At 37.9% G+C, this 14,852-nt stretch overlaps 2 protein-coding genes across 3 annotated transcripts in view; both read left to right on the forward strand.

Annotated features, from left to right (window-relative positions):
• The window catches only part of LOC136027682 (G2/M phase-specific E3 ubiquitin-protein ligase-like), a 40,292-nt gene extending 36,049 nt beyond the window's left edge, over positions 1–4,243 (forward strand). The window contains exons 4-5 of the mRNA XM_065705129.1: positions 687–811; positions 3,505–4,243. Coding sequence (XP_065561201.1) covers positions 687–811; positions 3,505–4,243 — 864 coding nt within the window. The remainder of the gene's footprint in view (positions 1–686; positions 812–3,504) is intronic.
• LOC136027003 (uncharacterized) overlaps positions 1–14,852 on the forward strand; it is a 164,711-nt gene that overhangs the window by 75,216 nt on the left and 74,643 nt on the right. The window lies entirely within an intron of this gene.

Consider the following 14,852-nt stretch of genomic DNA (forward strand, 5'->3'; position numbering starts at 1 on the left):
CATAATAAGAATAAAACTAAGAACATGATACGCACCGATTAAAGAATCTGCCCATTGTCAAAAAGATAAATCCATCCAAATTATTCATCATTCATGAAAAATGACGTTGTTCGTTTGTGCAAAAGGCTCGTTGCTTCGTTGCTCAGTTTCTTCATTGACACACTAGACTCCTATTTTAGCCGAATGGTTAGCACTCCTGGCTTGAAATCCCGAGGCTAGGGGCTCGAGTCCTGGTCTTGCTGATTCTTTAGTTTGTGTGCGTCGGTCAATGGTTTGACCCTGTAAGCTCAGCCAGAGTCGACCCAGCTCTAAATGGATACCTGGAGAAATCGGGGGTAAACACGGGAAGCGTCAGATGATTTGTCCCCAACCACGCATTGCTCTCTCAGCCAAAGGTATTGAATCAGGAGTTCGGTATCTGCGCAACGGAGATCATTGGTCAGCATGCAAAAAAGTTTGTTTTTTTTCCTTTATCACGTTGACTCGCAAGATCGGTGGAGTGGTCACCATAAATCTTTGTTTCCTTATTAAAAAAATAAAAATGAAATAAAGCAAAATTATGTATAAGGTGTTCTACCGAAAACGAAAAAGGCTTATAGTCTTGTGAGCCAGATGATCAAAATCATCAGTGACACTAAATTGAGATTCTGAATTAATATACTCCTTTTTTCTTTTCTTTTTTCCAGAAATGTTGCTACTGCCATGAATATTCGTCAACTATTGGTTGCAGTGTGAAGACTTGTAAAAGACAATTTCATAGGATCTGTGGATTAGAAAATGGAGCTCTTTATCAATTTAATGACACTTTTAAGTAAGTTTAAATGAAGCTTCTAACGTTAAAGTTTTGTAGGTGGCTTCTCTTAAGAACGGGGATCCACTGCGCGTTCAATGACCTTGTAGCAACAAGTGAAAAAAAATTACTAGGTCATTTGTTAGATGCAAAATATAACTAGGTCTAGTGAAAACAGGCTTACATGCTTGAGTTTAATTTGGGGCTGGGGGTGCAAAGTTTTCAAAATACAAAATTGCTATTAAAAAATTATATAAAAAAGTAAATTAATGAAATTTAAAGAAGTAGACGTCCCGTATTCCTATTTTTATTTTACTGTGTACGTGACTGACTGCAAAGGTGGAAAATATTGGCGTCATGTAATTTGCACATAGTCACATGCAAAGATAGAGAGAAAAACATATTCCAAAATTCAACATTAAGTTTAAATAATAAAAACAAATGTATCATCATATACCCCCCCCCCCCCCCCAGAAGACTATGGTCGGTACTGCAGGGAGAGAGTAAAGTGGAAAAAACACACATACCAAAAATCTAAATGATGAAAAGCCCATCAATCAATATCTGGTGAAAACCAAGCGAGAACAGACTCAGGTGGGATATTTCAGGCATTATGAGAGACGGTCAGACAGGGATTGGTTTTTATTATAACTGTTAGACTCAACATAACTTAAATGTTGCAAGGATTATGAAGATGGTATGCAGAATAATCAAAGACAAGAGGAAGGAAAATAAAAGACACACTTGGAAGAATATAAACAAACTTCAAATAAAGAAATAGCCCAGGATTGCCCAAAGCCTCCATTGAACCAGAGGTCCCAGGAATTTCTTGTTGTCAGATTCTAAGGCCAGCTTAAGCGTTTCGTGTAGACTTAAGAAGATGTGTTAGTCCCCAAATTACACTGGTAGGATTCTTTGCTTTTTCCGAGGCCATAACAGTTTCAATGATTTAAGGAACGTGAAAATTGCTACTTGGAAGGTCACATCGTCAAAAAACAACAAAAGAAAACAACTATCTTACATGTTATAGAATTTATTTAATCATTCAGGAAGAATGGGTTGAATTAGTAGGAAATAGATCTTATGGTGAATAAACTCTTGCTCTGTTTGAAAAGGTATTAGGGATTTAATTCTAGTTGCTCATTTTGTTTCTAGCCGTAATAAATATTTTCGACCCAGGTAGAAATAGGTAATTGGTATTTGGGGATTTGAATGCCCATTTTGGTAGGAATAGGGATGTCCTAGCCTAGGCAAATTTAGTATAGAAAAGAAAAGTAGCAGCGGTTACAAGATTACTGCAATTTTTTAGGTATAAAAATCAAGTTATAGCCAATTTAGCGATTATAAAATGACCCATAATGTAACATAATACTCGCGTGATGGTAAGACGGCTAACCTTGTTGATTATGGTATCGTAAATCGAAGGCCGATGGGAACTATACAAGATATTAGGGTATATAGGAGTGCTTGATTAATGTTAAAAGTAACGAAAACCATCTAGTAGTGTCTAGTGTTAGCCTAAAGCTGAAATTTATGAAAGCTAACTACCTTCCGGGAATTTATGACGTTGGCATACTTCTGGACGTGAATGTGAAAGGAATTCTCCAGGAACAGTTGAATGTGAACTGTGGTTTCAAAAATTTGACGACGTAGAAGACAAATGGGTAGAAAATTTTAGGGAAATAATTTTATGCCGCATCCAATACGTGATTTATATTCTTCTGGGAAATGATCGACAACCTTAGCATTAATTTTACTTACTTTTTTTTTGAGTGGTGCTAAAATAATAAGATCCTTAACCCCATTGTAATTTTGGCTTGTGTTCGAACCGCATATTTTGTTGTACAACATATCGTTTGCGATTCAATGTTATTCTCGCTATTACTTGGTTCATGCCTTTTGCTTTAGCTATTTGGACTCAGTGGACTTTTTTTTACGAATTCGCATGCGTCATAGATACCAAAAACAATACAATCGCCCTTTAAAAAACATAATATAAGCTGCTTTTTTAAATGCACATGAATATGACTTCATTCATCTGATAAATGCTTTTTCCGAAATTAGGGCTCTATATAATCAAAAAAGCTTAATGAGAAAATAAGTCATAAGTTAGTGTCCTGTGGTGGTGCAGTGGATTTAACCTTAGCTTGGTAATACGGGGCCCAGAGATCGAATCACGCTGCAGGAATGCACTGCAGTGCCGACGCAGGGACCTTAGTAGTCAAGAAGCGTCGTTAATTTTTAAATAATAAAAAAGTCATACGTTAGTTATTAACTTTAAGCAGGCATAATTATTAAGAGGAAAACTTAATCAATTTATTAAAAGGAAGATCCACCGCTAAGTTTTCTGAACGCTTTGGAATCTCTTCAACAAAGTTCCTTGAATAGAACGAAAGAGGAGAGAAAGTAAAGTGTGCTATTCAATCGAAGAAAACATGAATGACAAACTCAAGAAGACTCAAAGAAGTAGTTTCGATCTAACATGCAAAAATAGCAAGAATAATAAAAGTGTTAGATCTAATCAAAGGAGATTTTCTGCAAAACGATGAAGCGGTAGTGCTTTCAGATAGTTGGCCGGTAATCATAGTAGCTGTACAATTGAAACTTGCTTACTAAATAAGTATAGGAAAAACTTCAGAACTTCTAAGTAAAATTATTTTCTTCACTATTTACTATTTTGATCATGACATTAATTTGTAAACATATATTTCTAGAGCTTACTGTGCTGAACACAAGCCGCGCCAAGAGCAAGAGATTGAGTATTTATCAGCCAAAGGGGCTATTGGGTCTTCCTCAAGAAATGACAGTTGCCCTATTTGTTACAACGCATTAGCACCAAGTGATAATATCTTATGGGCTCCTTGTTGCCGAAAAGGGGCCAGATTCCACAAACATTGCTTACAGTTGACTGCTTTGTCCTTTGGTTATTTTTTTAAGTGTCCATTATGCAATGAAAAAGACAAGTTTAGAGAAGTAATGCAGAATTTCGGCATATTCATCCCCAATCAAGATGCCGCATGGGAACTTGAGGGTCGGTTTGTGGACTTGGAGAGAGATGCAAAAAAATGTGATGCACAAGAGTGTCTATGTCCAAAAGGTCGTGACTTCCACTGTGCAAGATTTTGGTACATTAAAACATGTGACTATTGTGGCTTTGAAAGGGCTCATGTTAAATGTGTTGGTGTCTCCAACTCGCAGTCTAATTGGTATTGTAAGACCTGCAAGATAATCAAAGCGAAGAAGAATCAAGAGGTATGGCCTTTATATTTGAGTTGTTCTGAAGCCAAATTGATAAAGTCTATTAAACAATGTAAAAAAAATATACAAAAGGAAATGTTGTGTCTATTCTCTGGGAAATATAGCTCACAACTCGGGGACTTGATCAAAGTGGTGCTGGAAAGATTATCTAGTATCAAATCCCTGAAATGCCTTCTGTCATATTTTTGTCACTAACCTTTACGTCAAGTCCCTCGTTATAACTGTACAAAGTGATGCTGAAACCTATAGAAATTGACAAAATGGACCATTTCTAGACATGAATCTACTATAATAGGTAAAACAAATCTAGTGGTTCGGTTTCGGAACGGTTAGTCTCATCCAGTCATGTACTATTATTCATTTTTTACATTATTGTAATTATTCAATTGGTTCATTTACTCTTAGAAGTTCAGAAACCACATGTTAATATAGACATTACCTAGGTAACCTTAATACAACCCTAAAGCTCCAGCATGTTACAGACAGGAATTATAGCTCAAATAAGTATAGCATGAACTTTACTCTAAAGAGTGAGATAGGGGCTTAGGGGCCAGCTGCTCTCCCATGCTCTTAATAGTTTATTTTTGATTTAAATCCTAAGTCTGCTACTTACTTACATCTGAAAAACCAGTTGGTTGTAATGCATAATGACATAGGACAAAGGTGGAGCCATGGCTGTTACTAGGAGTCACTAATTTTTGGACTAACTGGTAGTGTTACATATTGCCCAACTTCAAGCTAAATCTAACGTCGGAGAAACTAATGCCGAAGCAAATGTAACTGATGCCGTTTCTCTTCAGTATTTTTGTCGTTCAATTACTCTTGCCTGATACTTTTCCAAAACAAACCATTACAGTGTGTCACTATAGATAAAACAGTGATCACCCTACGTCCATACAGAGGGTAAACTGTTTAATATACGCATCGTAGCAGTATGTGCCCCTACCCGTGATGCTGCCGAAACATTCATTCTACACAGAGCTTGTTCATATGATGAAAAGATGTTCAAAGCGAGTCTACCTCATAGTCGCAGAAGACTGGAATGGCTTAGTTGGCCCTGCTGATCAAAAAAGTCATGATGTCATCCGACGTTGTATATACAGACGGTTATGCGAAAATAATAGCATATCATTTAATTTTCTCGTAACCGTAAACTTCTGGTCACAAACTCTCTTCCAAGATTAAAGTTCACAACACATCCCCCGTCGCTCTTATAATAATATCATCGAAGCCCAGATAGACAAGATTCAAGCAATGAAAAGATGACGAAGCTCTGTCGAAGATGCCTGTTCTTTAAAGAATCCAGAGCAAGGAGGAACCAACACTTTGCAACAAAGATCCCTCTCCGTTTTAACTAGAAGAAAAAATTAACCTCAATGAGAAAGGTAAACATTGCTGGACTGTATTCTAACCAAACCAACCTTGATTTCTTACTTCAGGTCCAAAACAGTCTCAATGCTCTACCTGCCGGTGTTCAAGACCCCGATGAAATCTAGTTGTATTTTAAGTCTACCACCACTGAAGTTGTATCTGACATACTTGGCAATTCGTGCCCCTCGAGGCAGGGTTGTATTTCGAAAGAAACCCTGGAAATGGTCGAAAAAAGACGTACCTCTAGCAATTCAGACAAACGGTCTAAGGCTGTACTGACAAAGTGCATTTTATCAAAGCGAAAGAAAGGATCGCACACGTCACTGGGATGAAGTCGTTCGAAAAGCAGAGAAACTCAGCGTGAAATAACCACGTACGATGCATATGTCAAATTCTTAACAGAAATCGTGTATCCTTGACACCTTCAAAGGTAAACAGGGGGATGCCACAGCCGATTTTAGAGTGATGGAAAATTCAGTTTGACAAAATTCTAAATTCCGACATAGATTGTAACCGTCGATTCCAGAAATACACTTCTCTCGGTCTCGTAAGTGCTGTACAACACGGGGATATCTGACGAGATAATATCTCTTGGAGAGAACAGTACTCCCCCCCCCCCACACACACGCTTAATTGCAAACCAGCTGCTGCTAACATCTACCGAAATTTGGAAAACAAATTTCTCCAAGATTTGTCACTTCGTAGTAGTGTTCTGAAGTTACCGTAAAATAAAAACTTGGTATGTAAAACTGGTAAAATAAGCTAAATTTGCAAAATAGGATAAAATATGGTACTCCCTTGGAAGTATAGGGTAAAATTGACGTTTTAGAATTGCCCTGTAGCTACAAGACCAGTTCATAGTCTAGTTTATCCGTTTGGTAATCTTGTGTCTAGGGTAATACCTCAGCACTTGGACTGTACCTAATTTTGGACATCCATTTTGTAAAAAAAAAAAAAAAATAAGTTTACCAATATTTGGGAGTACCATCAGATTAGCATTTTTTTTTCTACATTTATACTATTTATCATTCATTTTAAAATTTAGCCACATTTCTCGTCCATATAGATGCTATTTTTCGTTTATTTATAAAAGCACCCAATACAAGTAAAAAAGTGGTTTGTAATACTTTCATGACTGATTAACTAAGCACTGGAAGCCCCCCCCCCCCAACAAAGGTCTTGGATACGGCCCAAAGGGCTATGTATCAATTTTTCACTCCAACTTCCCCTTGTCTTGCCCTTAGAACTAATTCTGTATTTATCTGAAGATTCTTTCAATATAACTGCTGAAACACAAGGGCTGTTTTAATTAGAATAAGAATTTTTAAAGACAATGTTGTCAGTAACAACTCATTCGGTAGCAATTGATTGAAAAGCAGGCTAAATCTTAGAAAAGGGTACTGTAGCTTCCGATTTCCAGATGCCCGAGGCCACCCCAAAGTCTATTCAATAACCTGTTCCACATGTTTCTGAAAAAATAAATGAACAAATGTTAATACTAGGAACCCTTATGGGTCTTCACTATAGGCAATGCTGTACGATTGCCTTTGACATAAACAGGAGAGTAGGAATTTTAATTTCCCGTCTGATGAACATTCATAATTATCAAGGGGAAAACTGGGGGGGATCTCTGTTGGGGAGAGGGAATTCTCCACGGGAGGTAAACACTGGCTTCTCGGGGAATTGCGGCATGAACATAAGATTTCTCTGGGATGTGAAACTTAAAATAAAATTAGGATATTGATTCTGCTTTGGCCTTCCACGTCGTGAAAAATTCAGGTCATTTCGTTCTTTTTGATGAGGCAACTTCGATATCTGAAGCAAATGGCTTCCCAAATTTTTTTGGAAAGGAAATTGAAATAAAAAAAAATCAATAAATAGAGACATTGGTTTAAATAGAGATACTGGAAATATTACTATAAACCCAATTTACAATAACTTAAAATTAATTCAAATAATATGTTTTTTTTCAGTTTAAATTAAGTTCATATGACAACACTTTCAGTGAGAATTAGGTCTGTAGCCAAGCTAAGTCAACCACTAAGCAGAAATTTATTGTCCAATCTAATTGGTGAATAATCTTTCATTTATTCTGGCTTGGTTTGTTTGATTCAGTCTTTCTTCTGCTCTGTTAAGAATTACTTCAAAAGATTATTTTTCTTCCTTTTTTTTAGCACTGAAGACGGCTGTGTGAAAGTCCTTGATGAAATATCTGCTTCTGTCAATTTCGCTCGTTTTTCTCGACTGTTTAAATTTGTTATTTTTTCTTGTTACTCATATGCCAATCCTGCTTGTATTACTATCTATTCGCTGCGTTCTACTATAGAGATTCCAAACGGCAGGAGATAAGTGAGTACATAAAAGCAGTCTAGATTCCGGTCTTGCAGAGAATGCTTGAATCAGATTTCAGTCCTTTGTCTGATAATGCAATAATGCATGATTGAATAGAAAGTTTTGTGGAAGATTCTCCTTGAGAATGGCATGCCTCAGAGACGTGTCAATATACTGGAAGGTTATCACCGAGGATGTGTATCTGGACCAGTCTATGGCAAAGAATTCTCTCTGTATTATGCAGAATGGGATGTCCAACAAGACTGTATGGGTGTATTTCCTCTTGTCCAATGATTGTTTTAATTTTAATGCAGTAGTACGGTCTCCGAAACAGCCTTGACTATGCAAACGACGTAAATATTCTTAGCCCAAACCAAGAACCAAACCAGCAAATGTTTGACGAAGTGGCACATTCCTTGGTAATAAGTAGTATTACTACCTACTGCAAGGCAGTAGTGGCTACCTTAAGGAAAACGAAAATTCTTGATCTGACAATACAACAGACTATCAACTAACCCTCTAGGTCCTCCTATTTGAAAGGTTTGGAAGCTTTGTCTATCAGTAATCTGAGGTGGGTTCAAAAGAAGTATGTAATCAAGATGTCGACAGAAGAATATCTAGAGCTCAAGGAGTATTTGCTTAACTCTGCAATTATCTCTAGAGTCGTCGAGAGATTAGAGTAAGAACAAACATGAGAATTCGTCAGTGGATTGTAATAGCATTTCTTATCTATGATGTTGAATCCTGGCCCATTAAAGAAGCTCAGGGGTGTGTCTTAGAAATTTTCAAACACCATTACCTGCTTTAATTCTTACGTCCCCGGGAATCAGATTAGTTTTTGAAATGATAAAATCCGCCAACGCTTTTACAAAATTGACAGAATCTCAGGCATCTTCAAGCTCGGTCGACTCCGCTGGTGTGGACACGCTTTATTTCGCCTTGACTATAGTGTCGTTAAACCAACACTTCTGTTGAACCCTTGCCAACATGGTATAGAAGACAATGAAAGTAGTTCAAGAACTGACAGACGCTCATTAAACAAGATGTAGAACCAGCTGGAGGTTTTTGGAAATTTTGCTAGAGATGGCGCTGATACTAGCTGAGGTTTGCCAAAGAATTTGCAGAAGACTGACCATCGGGGGAGACTATCATTCAGAGGCTTTCTTCAGCTGTTCAATAACGTGGAAGTGCCTGGTCTTACTGCAAGTTAAGTACTATACGACTAATTGCCGTATCCAAAATAGCCTAAACAGTCAATTAGACTGAAAATTTCTCCAAAACTTGTTGTATTTAGTTTGATGGAATGGCAGTATGGTCTTCGGAAATTATATACACTGATGATTTTTTTTTCTCACAAGTGACGCAAATTTTGTCTAGCCACTTAAAAGTTAAGTTTTTTGGGGCTATATTTTTAAGAGGTACAAAATAGGGGTGGGTGTGGGCAGTCCCCTCCTAGGTTTTCGAAAGCCCGTGAGCCATTTTTTTACGCATCCCAATGACAGGAATTTCGGCATTTCTCTCCCATAGTGACCAGACTTGTTTCGAAACTCGATAAGGCACAGCTGGAAGACTAGCTGTTTTTTCATATCAACTTTGGTTGAGGTTCTAGACTCTCATGGTGGTAGATGTCCTGATGACAAAAATTTTCCGAATCTCTTTCCTTAAAGAGGTCTCATTGACCCTTAAGTCCGAAAAAGTATATTAGGAAAATAAGCATTCATTTTCACAAACTTTTGTTTATGAGTAACAACCATACCGTAGACCTAAGGACTGCATTTGCCTCCTGGGGTACCCAGTGCATCAAGGAGGCGTCGGCAATCATCACTTAGTTTTGCTGTTGCAGTAGTGTCCTATTCCGGTTGAACAGAAGCTCACAGGCTGCATAGCCCTAGCGTATTGATGTATCTTGGTCTTCCTCTGCTACCACCTCCTGGTGGCTGCTAACTTCAAGGAGCTTTTTGGTAGTCTATGGTGGTCCATATGGAGGACGTGTCCCAAATGTGTCCGTAACCGAGCTCTGATGATGTCGGTTACTAAAGGTTGTCACCTCATGACTGAACTGAATTGGCTTGTCATCTGCTGTGACCAGTGGATATTTGATATTTTGCGGAGGCAGGAGTTTTCAAGGACAGGATTTAACTCTCTTGTCTTTGATTTAGGTGGCAGGTTTTGACAGCGCAGAATAGTATTTACATAACATTGTTATTAAAAAGGTATTGCTTTAGGTAAAGAGAAAATTTATGAGGTATCCATACTTGACAGTTTGTCGAATGGGCTACTTGCTTGCCCTGTTCTGGTGAACATTTCTTTCACTGGCGAGTCAGTGTTTTCGACGATACTTCCCAGGCATTTGAACTGTACATCTTGAGTGCCATATTTAATGAGCAGAGAAGAGCCGTGTGTTGCCATGCATTTCGTTTTCTCCATATTTGCTCGCAGAACGAGTTGGTCGACAACCTTGTTCTTTAAGTCACTTATAGATTGACTCAAGCACTCCTATGTCGTCTGCAAATTTTATATCATTGGCCTTGACATCGAGGCTTAGTCTGATGCCTCCTGTAAAAGTTTCTCACAGGATGTTATCAATTATTATCGCAAAGGTAATGGTAAAGGAACACGCCCCTGTTTTACTCTTGACTGGGTCTAGAATAAACGGGTTTGCCCCACCGGTGTTTTGACGCAACATTCGGTATCCTTATACATGGCAGTAACGATTGTCATTATTTTCTGAAGGATTCCATAATGGATGAGAACTTTCCGTAAGCTTTCCCGATGAACAAAGTCGAAGTTCCTTCTCGAATTTAACGAAAATCATACGGATCCTCGAGTGCCACCACTTTTACCCTTCGATTAGAAGTCTAGGTGTAATTGTAGGGCCGGCCGCACAAGGGCATAACATACAAGGGCCATACTGTTCATCTCAGGTTCCGCTCGTCGGTACGATAATATAAGAGAGCGTCTTCCCTGGTATTGACAGTAGACTGATACCCCGCCAGTACCTTGACACGGTAGCGGCTTTTTGAATATCCTGATGAGTGTGATGCGTTTCCAGTCCGGCGGTACTTTAGCGGCCGTCCAAATCAAAGTGAAGAATAAGTACTCAAGAGAGATGCATGAGGATATTGATGCCTTCATCTCCACAGAAATACGATCGACTTCAGGTATATTTCTGATTTTGAATTTTGTTGATGATTCTCGGGTATCATTGGCGAAAGGTGAATCTGTGCTGATATATAGGGGAAGATGTCAATATCTTAAATGCCAGGGGGCTCTTCTGGTGGTAGTCTGTTCAGTAATTTTTCCAAATGATATGTCCGTTCTTCATGGACTCCAATCTGTTCTGTCACTCCCATGGATTTTTTACTGGCCCATATCTATTTGTAGGTCGTTTCCCTACGGTATATTGGTGATTTGGTATCCCGCTCTGGAGTATCTTCTTTTTGCCGCTTCTTGTGCCTGCAGTCCTTTGCGCTCGAGAAACTTCCGTTTATCAGCTCGAGCTCTTTTCTTGAAAGCTTTTTCAGTTCTGTGCTGCTCATTTTAGAAAAAAAGATGATCAGGGACTTATTGTTGTTGAATAGACTCTCATCTTTTTTTCTTCTATGCAAATTTGTCTTGACAGGCTTTTGTCTTTTGGGCTCCTATATCACCCTGATATTGACTTTTTTCAATGCACTAAGTCTTAGTGGCTCCCGATAATGTTTCATATACAACTCCTTCTGGCGCGGATACAGCTTCTAGTCTCTTGCATAGCTCTATTGTAAAAGCTGTTTCAAACTCCTGGAGTTTTCCAGAATTAGAACGGAGTTGGAGACTGCCTTTTGTTGCTTATCTTCTTCGACTTTAGACAAGATTTTGCTGTCATAAGGATATGGTGTGATCCCTCAGCTTCTCTGTAGGCTCGAACATATTATAGGCTAAACTGTCACTTTCTGCTTATGAGGCAATGATCATCTAATTTTTGTGCATTCTATTTTTCAAGATATACGAGTACTGGTGCACATCTCTGTGAGGGGCCAGAGATTCACCGATTGACAAGAACAAAATCAATCAGCAGCTCTCTATCGTCACTTCTTTGACTCAGTCCAGGTTGGTTGAGAACGTCTGGGCTGAAGGATAGATCATTTCCTACTTTAATGTTAAAGTCTCCTCGCGAGTTATGACAAAGTCATAGGGATCTGTAGAAAAAATATTTTTTCTTCATCGATTGCTTCATTTATAGGACGTAGTAGATAACGACTGATACCTTTGCAAGTGTTTCCAGAAGCTTTGCAGTTAATCTTCTTGGGGATAGAGGTATCAGTTTCTGGCAAGACTTGTGGGTTTGCTTCGGCATCATCATGTCATCTCCTGCTTCTCGCTTGTTTATTGATCCGCTGTGTACGATGGTATGGTCGGCATATAACATCATTGTTCTTGAACTACTCCAGTGCACTTCCAACATTGTTTATAAGTCTAGCTGGTAAAAATCCGTCATTTTCTGTACTTGCTGAATTTTAGACAGTTGAAACATTATTCGTACATTCCAAAAACCCAATTTTAGGCTATTAATCGCTTTCATAAATTGTGTCCATTGACTCACTGTTGTTGTTATCATTGAAGGGTATGATTTGAGGCTCAATCTTGACGCGTCAGTTGTGATTCGTTTTCCCTGAAGCCAAAAAAACATCACCAATTAACAACATAAAAACACATAAAATTCATTCTTGGAACTCTCTGTTTTCATCAGTCACTAATTCTATCTACTATTAAGTGCCAGTATTAGTATCGTTTCATTTGATTAACGTTAAACAAAGGTCAGAATTTAGGTGTCTGGATTCCAATATTCGAACCAGTTTCTCAATACAATAAAACTAAGCATACCAAAGAAGAAGACAAATCATGTGTACTTAAAATCTTTTGAATATGGATTTAGCCAGATTGTCAATTAAACAAATATTTAAGAAATCACTTTGGAGACAAAGCATTCTTTTGATAAAAATGGCATTGTAAAATTTTGAAGGTTCATTGTGTTTCTGTGATAAATTACCAAATAAGGCTTGTTCTTGCGTCGAGATATAAGAACCAAAGGCTAAAACTCTGTCTGTGAATGTAAAAGCCTTTTACTTACTTCAACCTATTATAATAATTTTTGTATTTTCAAATATTAGACTAACCAATTTAATGCAAATGCAGCTCACATATCTCGACTAGTATTAATCAATTATACTTCAAAAAAAGTGTCATAATGTTACCGCGTTCCTTCAACAGGCGGGTTGCATGATGGGAGAAGAATTTATCAGCTGGCTGCTCGAGCCTTAATATTTTTTTTATCTTTAAAAAAAGGCTTATATCTTCGAATTCACTATTCAAATTCGGGAAGATCCCATTTATTATCAAACAGTTCATGGTAATGAACTGTAAGTAAGGAGCGACTTGGCTCAATAGTAGCCGAAACTCGAAAAACGGAATTTTAATATCAGTAGATACATAATATATCAGCTTATTATGTTGATTCCAAATACATAAGATACATCAAGTTTAGTGTTACCCGTCAAAAGTTACGGGCTTGAGAAAATTTGCCTGATTTTTTAAATAGGAGGGAAACACCCCCTAAAATTCTAGTAATATTAATGAAAATCACGTCATCTAGAAGTTTTAAGTTTCTATATGCAAAAGTGTTGAATTTTGCTATTTTTTGCCAGAAGACAGGTCACGAATGCGTTTTTTCCAGGGGTGATCGTATGTGCCCTTTTTAAAGTGACCTAAAAGATTGGAGGACAATTGTCCCGCTCCCTCGTCCCTCTGATCAGAATTTCGAGATAGCCATTTTGTTCAGTATAGTTGAAAGGTCAAAGAATTTTAGATGTAAAATGAACCCCCCACATTCCGTGGGGAGAGGCCTGTAAGTTATAAAATTTGCCCATTGTTTACGTATAGTACTTTTGTTATCGGGAAGTATACTGACATTTTTGAAGGTTGGGAGGTTGTGTTTGGGTGGATTTCTATAGGAAGAACATTTCTTGGAGAGGGACGGGGGCGTGAATTTTCCAGAGGAAAAGTTACATTGGGGTGATTAAGATAATTTCTTAAACCACATTGGCTTGCAATAACAAAAAGAAAGAAAATGATCAAAAATGGGTTCTTAAAGGCCAAATGAAAATACTGAAGAAACACAGACAACGAATATTTCGAGAGAACAACCGCCTCTCTTCAGCGTGAACAAAATAATATAATCAAGGAAAATGCTGAAGAAAAACCAAAAACAAACACGGAAAGTTAACAAAACCAATTAAGAATCAATGAAAAAACAGCCAAAAAATTAAAGATAAATAAAATTCTATAAAATTCCAAAGTTATAAGAATTAAAATCGAATACCTAACAGCAATATAGTGAGTCATTCGCCAATATCCACGATTTGCACAAAATCCAAACAATTTTGAACTGCCATCGGCGGATACTAACAAACAACTCATTGAGATACTAACGAGCGCTAGAAGGGTGAAGGAGGGGGATAACAGTACCCATATAATTGTGACAAACTTTTGTTATGTAGCAGAAACTATCACATGCCTACCGCCACAGAGGAAGAAAAGACGAGGAGGAGAGGGTTGGTATAATAAGTCTCTCCGGGAAATTTCTTGGGGTGTAAGGGGAGCGCTGCCTGGGGCTTTTTTCGGCGAATTTTAATGGTAATATTTACTATTATTTTTAGTATTAATAATATTTTTTTCAAGAAGCGAGGTCATGGATTCGTGTGTTTTTTTTTTGTTTGTTTTACCCAAGGGTGATCGTATCGAACCAATTGTCTGAGGAGATGTTCTGCTGGGGGGGATTTCGGTGGGCGAAAGTAATTTTGATAGAGACATTTTTGTGAGGGGGGTGGTATTATTTAGAACTCATACGGGATTCTATTTCTTTGTGTTCTTTTTTCTTTTTATGCTCAATTTCAAATACTGGCAGAATTTTCAGGGGGAGTCGTCCGGGGGAATTTTATGCTTAGGGGGAATTGCCCAGGGCGATGTACAGCGGGGGGAAGGTTAAATTCCACAACATTATCTGAAAGACGATAAGAGATTAAATAAAAAAACAAATGAAAGTAAAAGAGCAACATTAAAACTG

The sequence above is a fragment of the Artemia franciscana genome, chromosome 5 (assembly GCF_032884065.1).
Source record: "Artemia franciscana chromosome 5, ASM3288406v1, whole genome shotgun sequence".
Taxonomy (NCBI): domain Eukaryota; kingdom Metazoa; phylum Arthropoda; class Branchiopoda; order Anostraca; family Artemiidae; genus Artemia; species Artemia franciscana.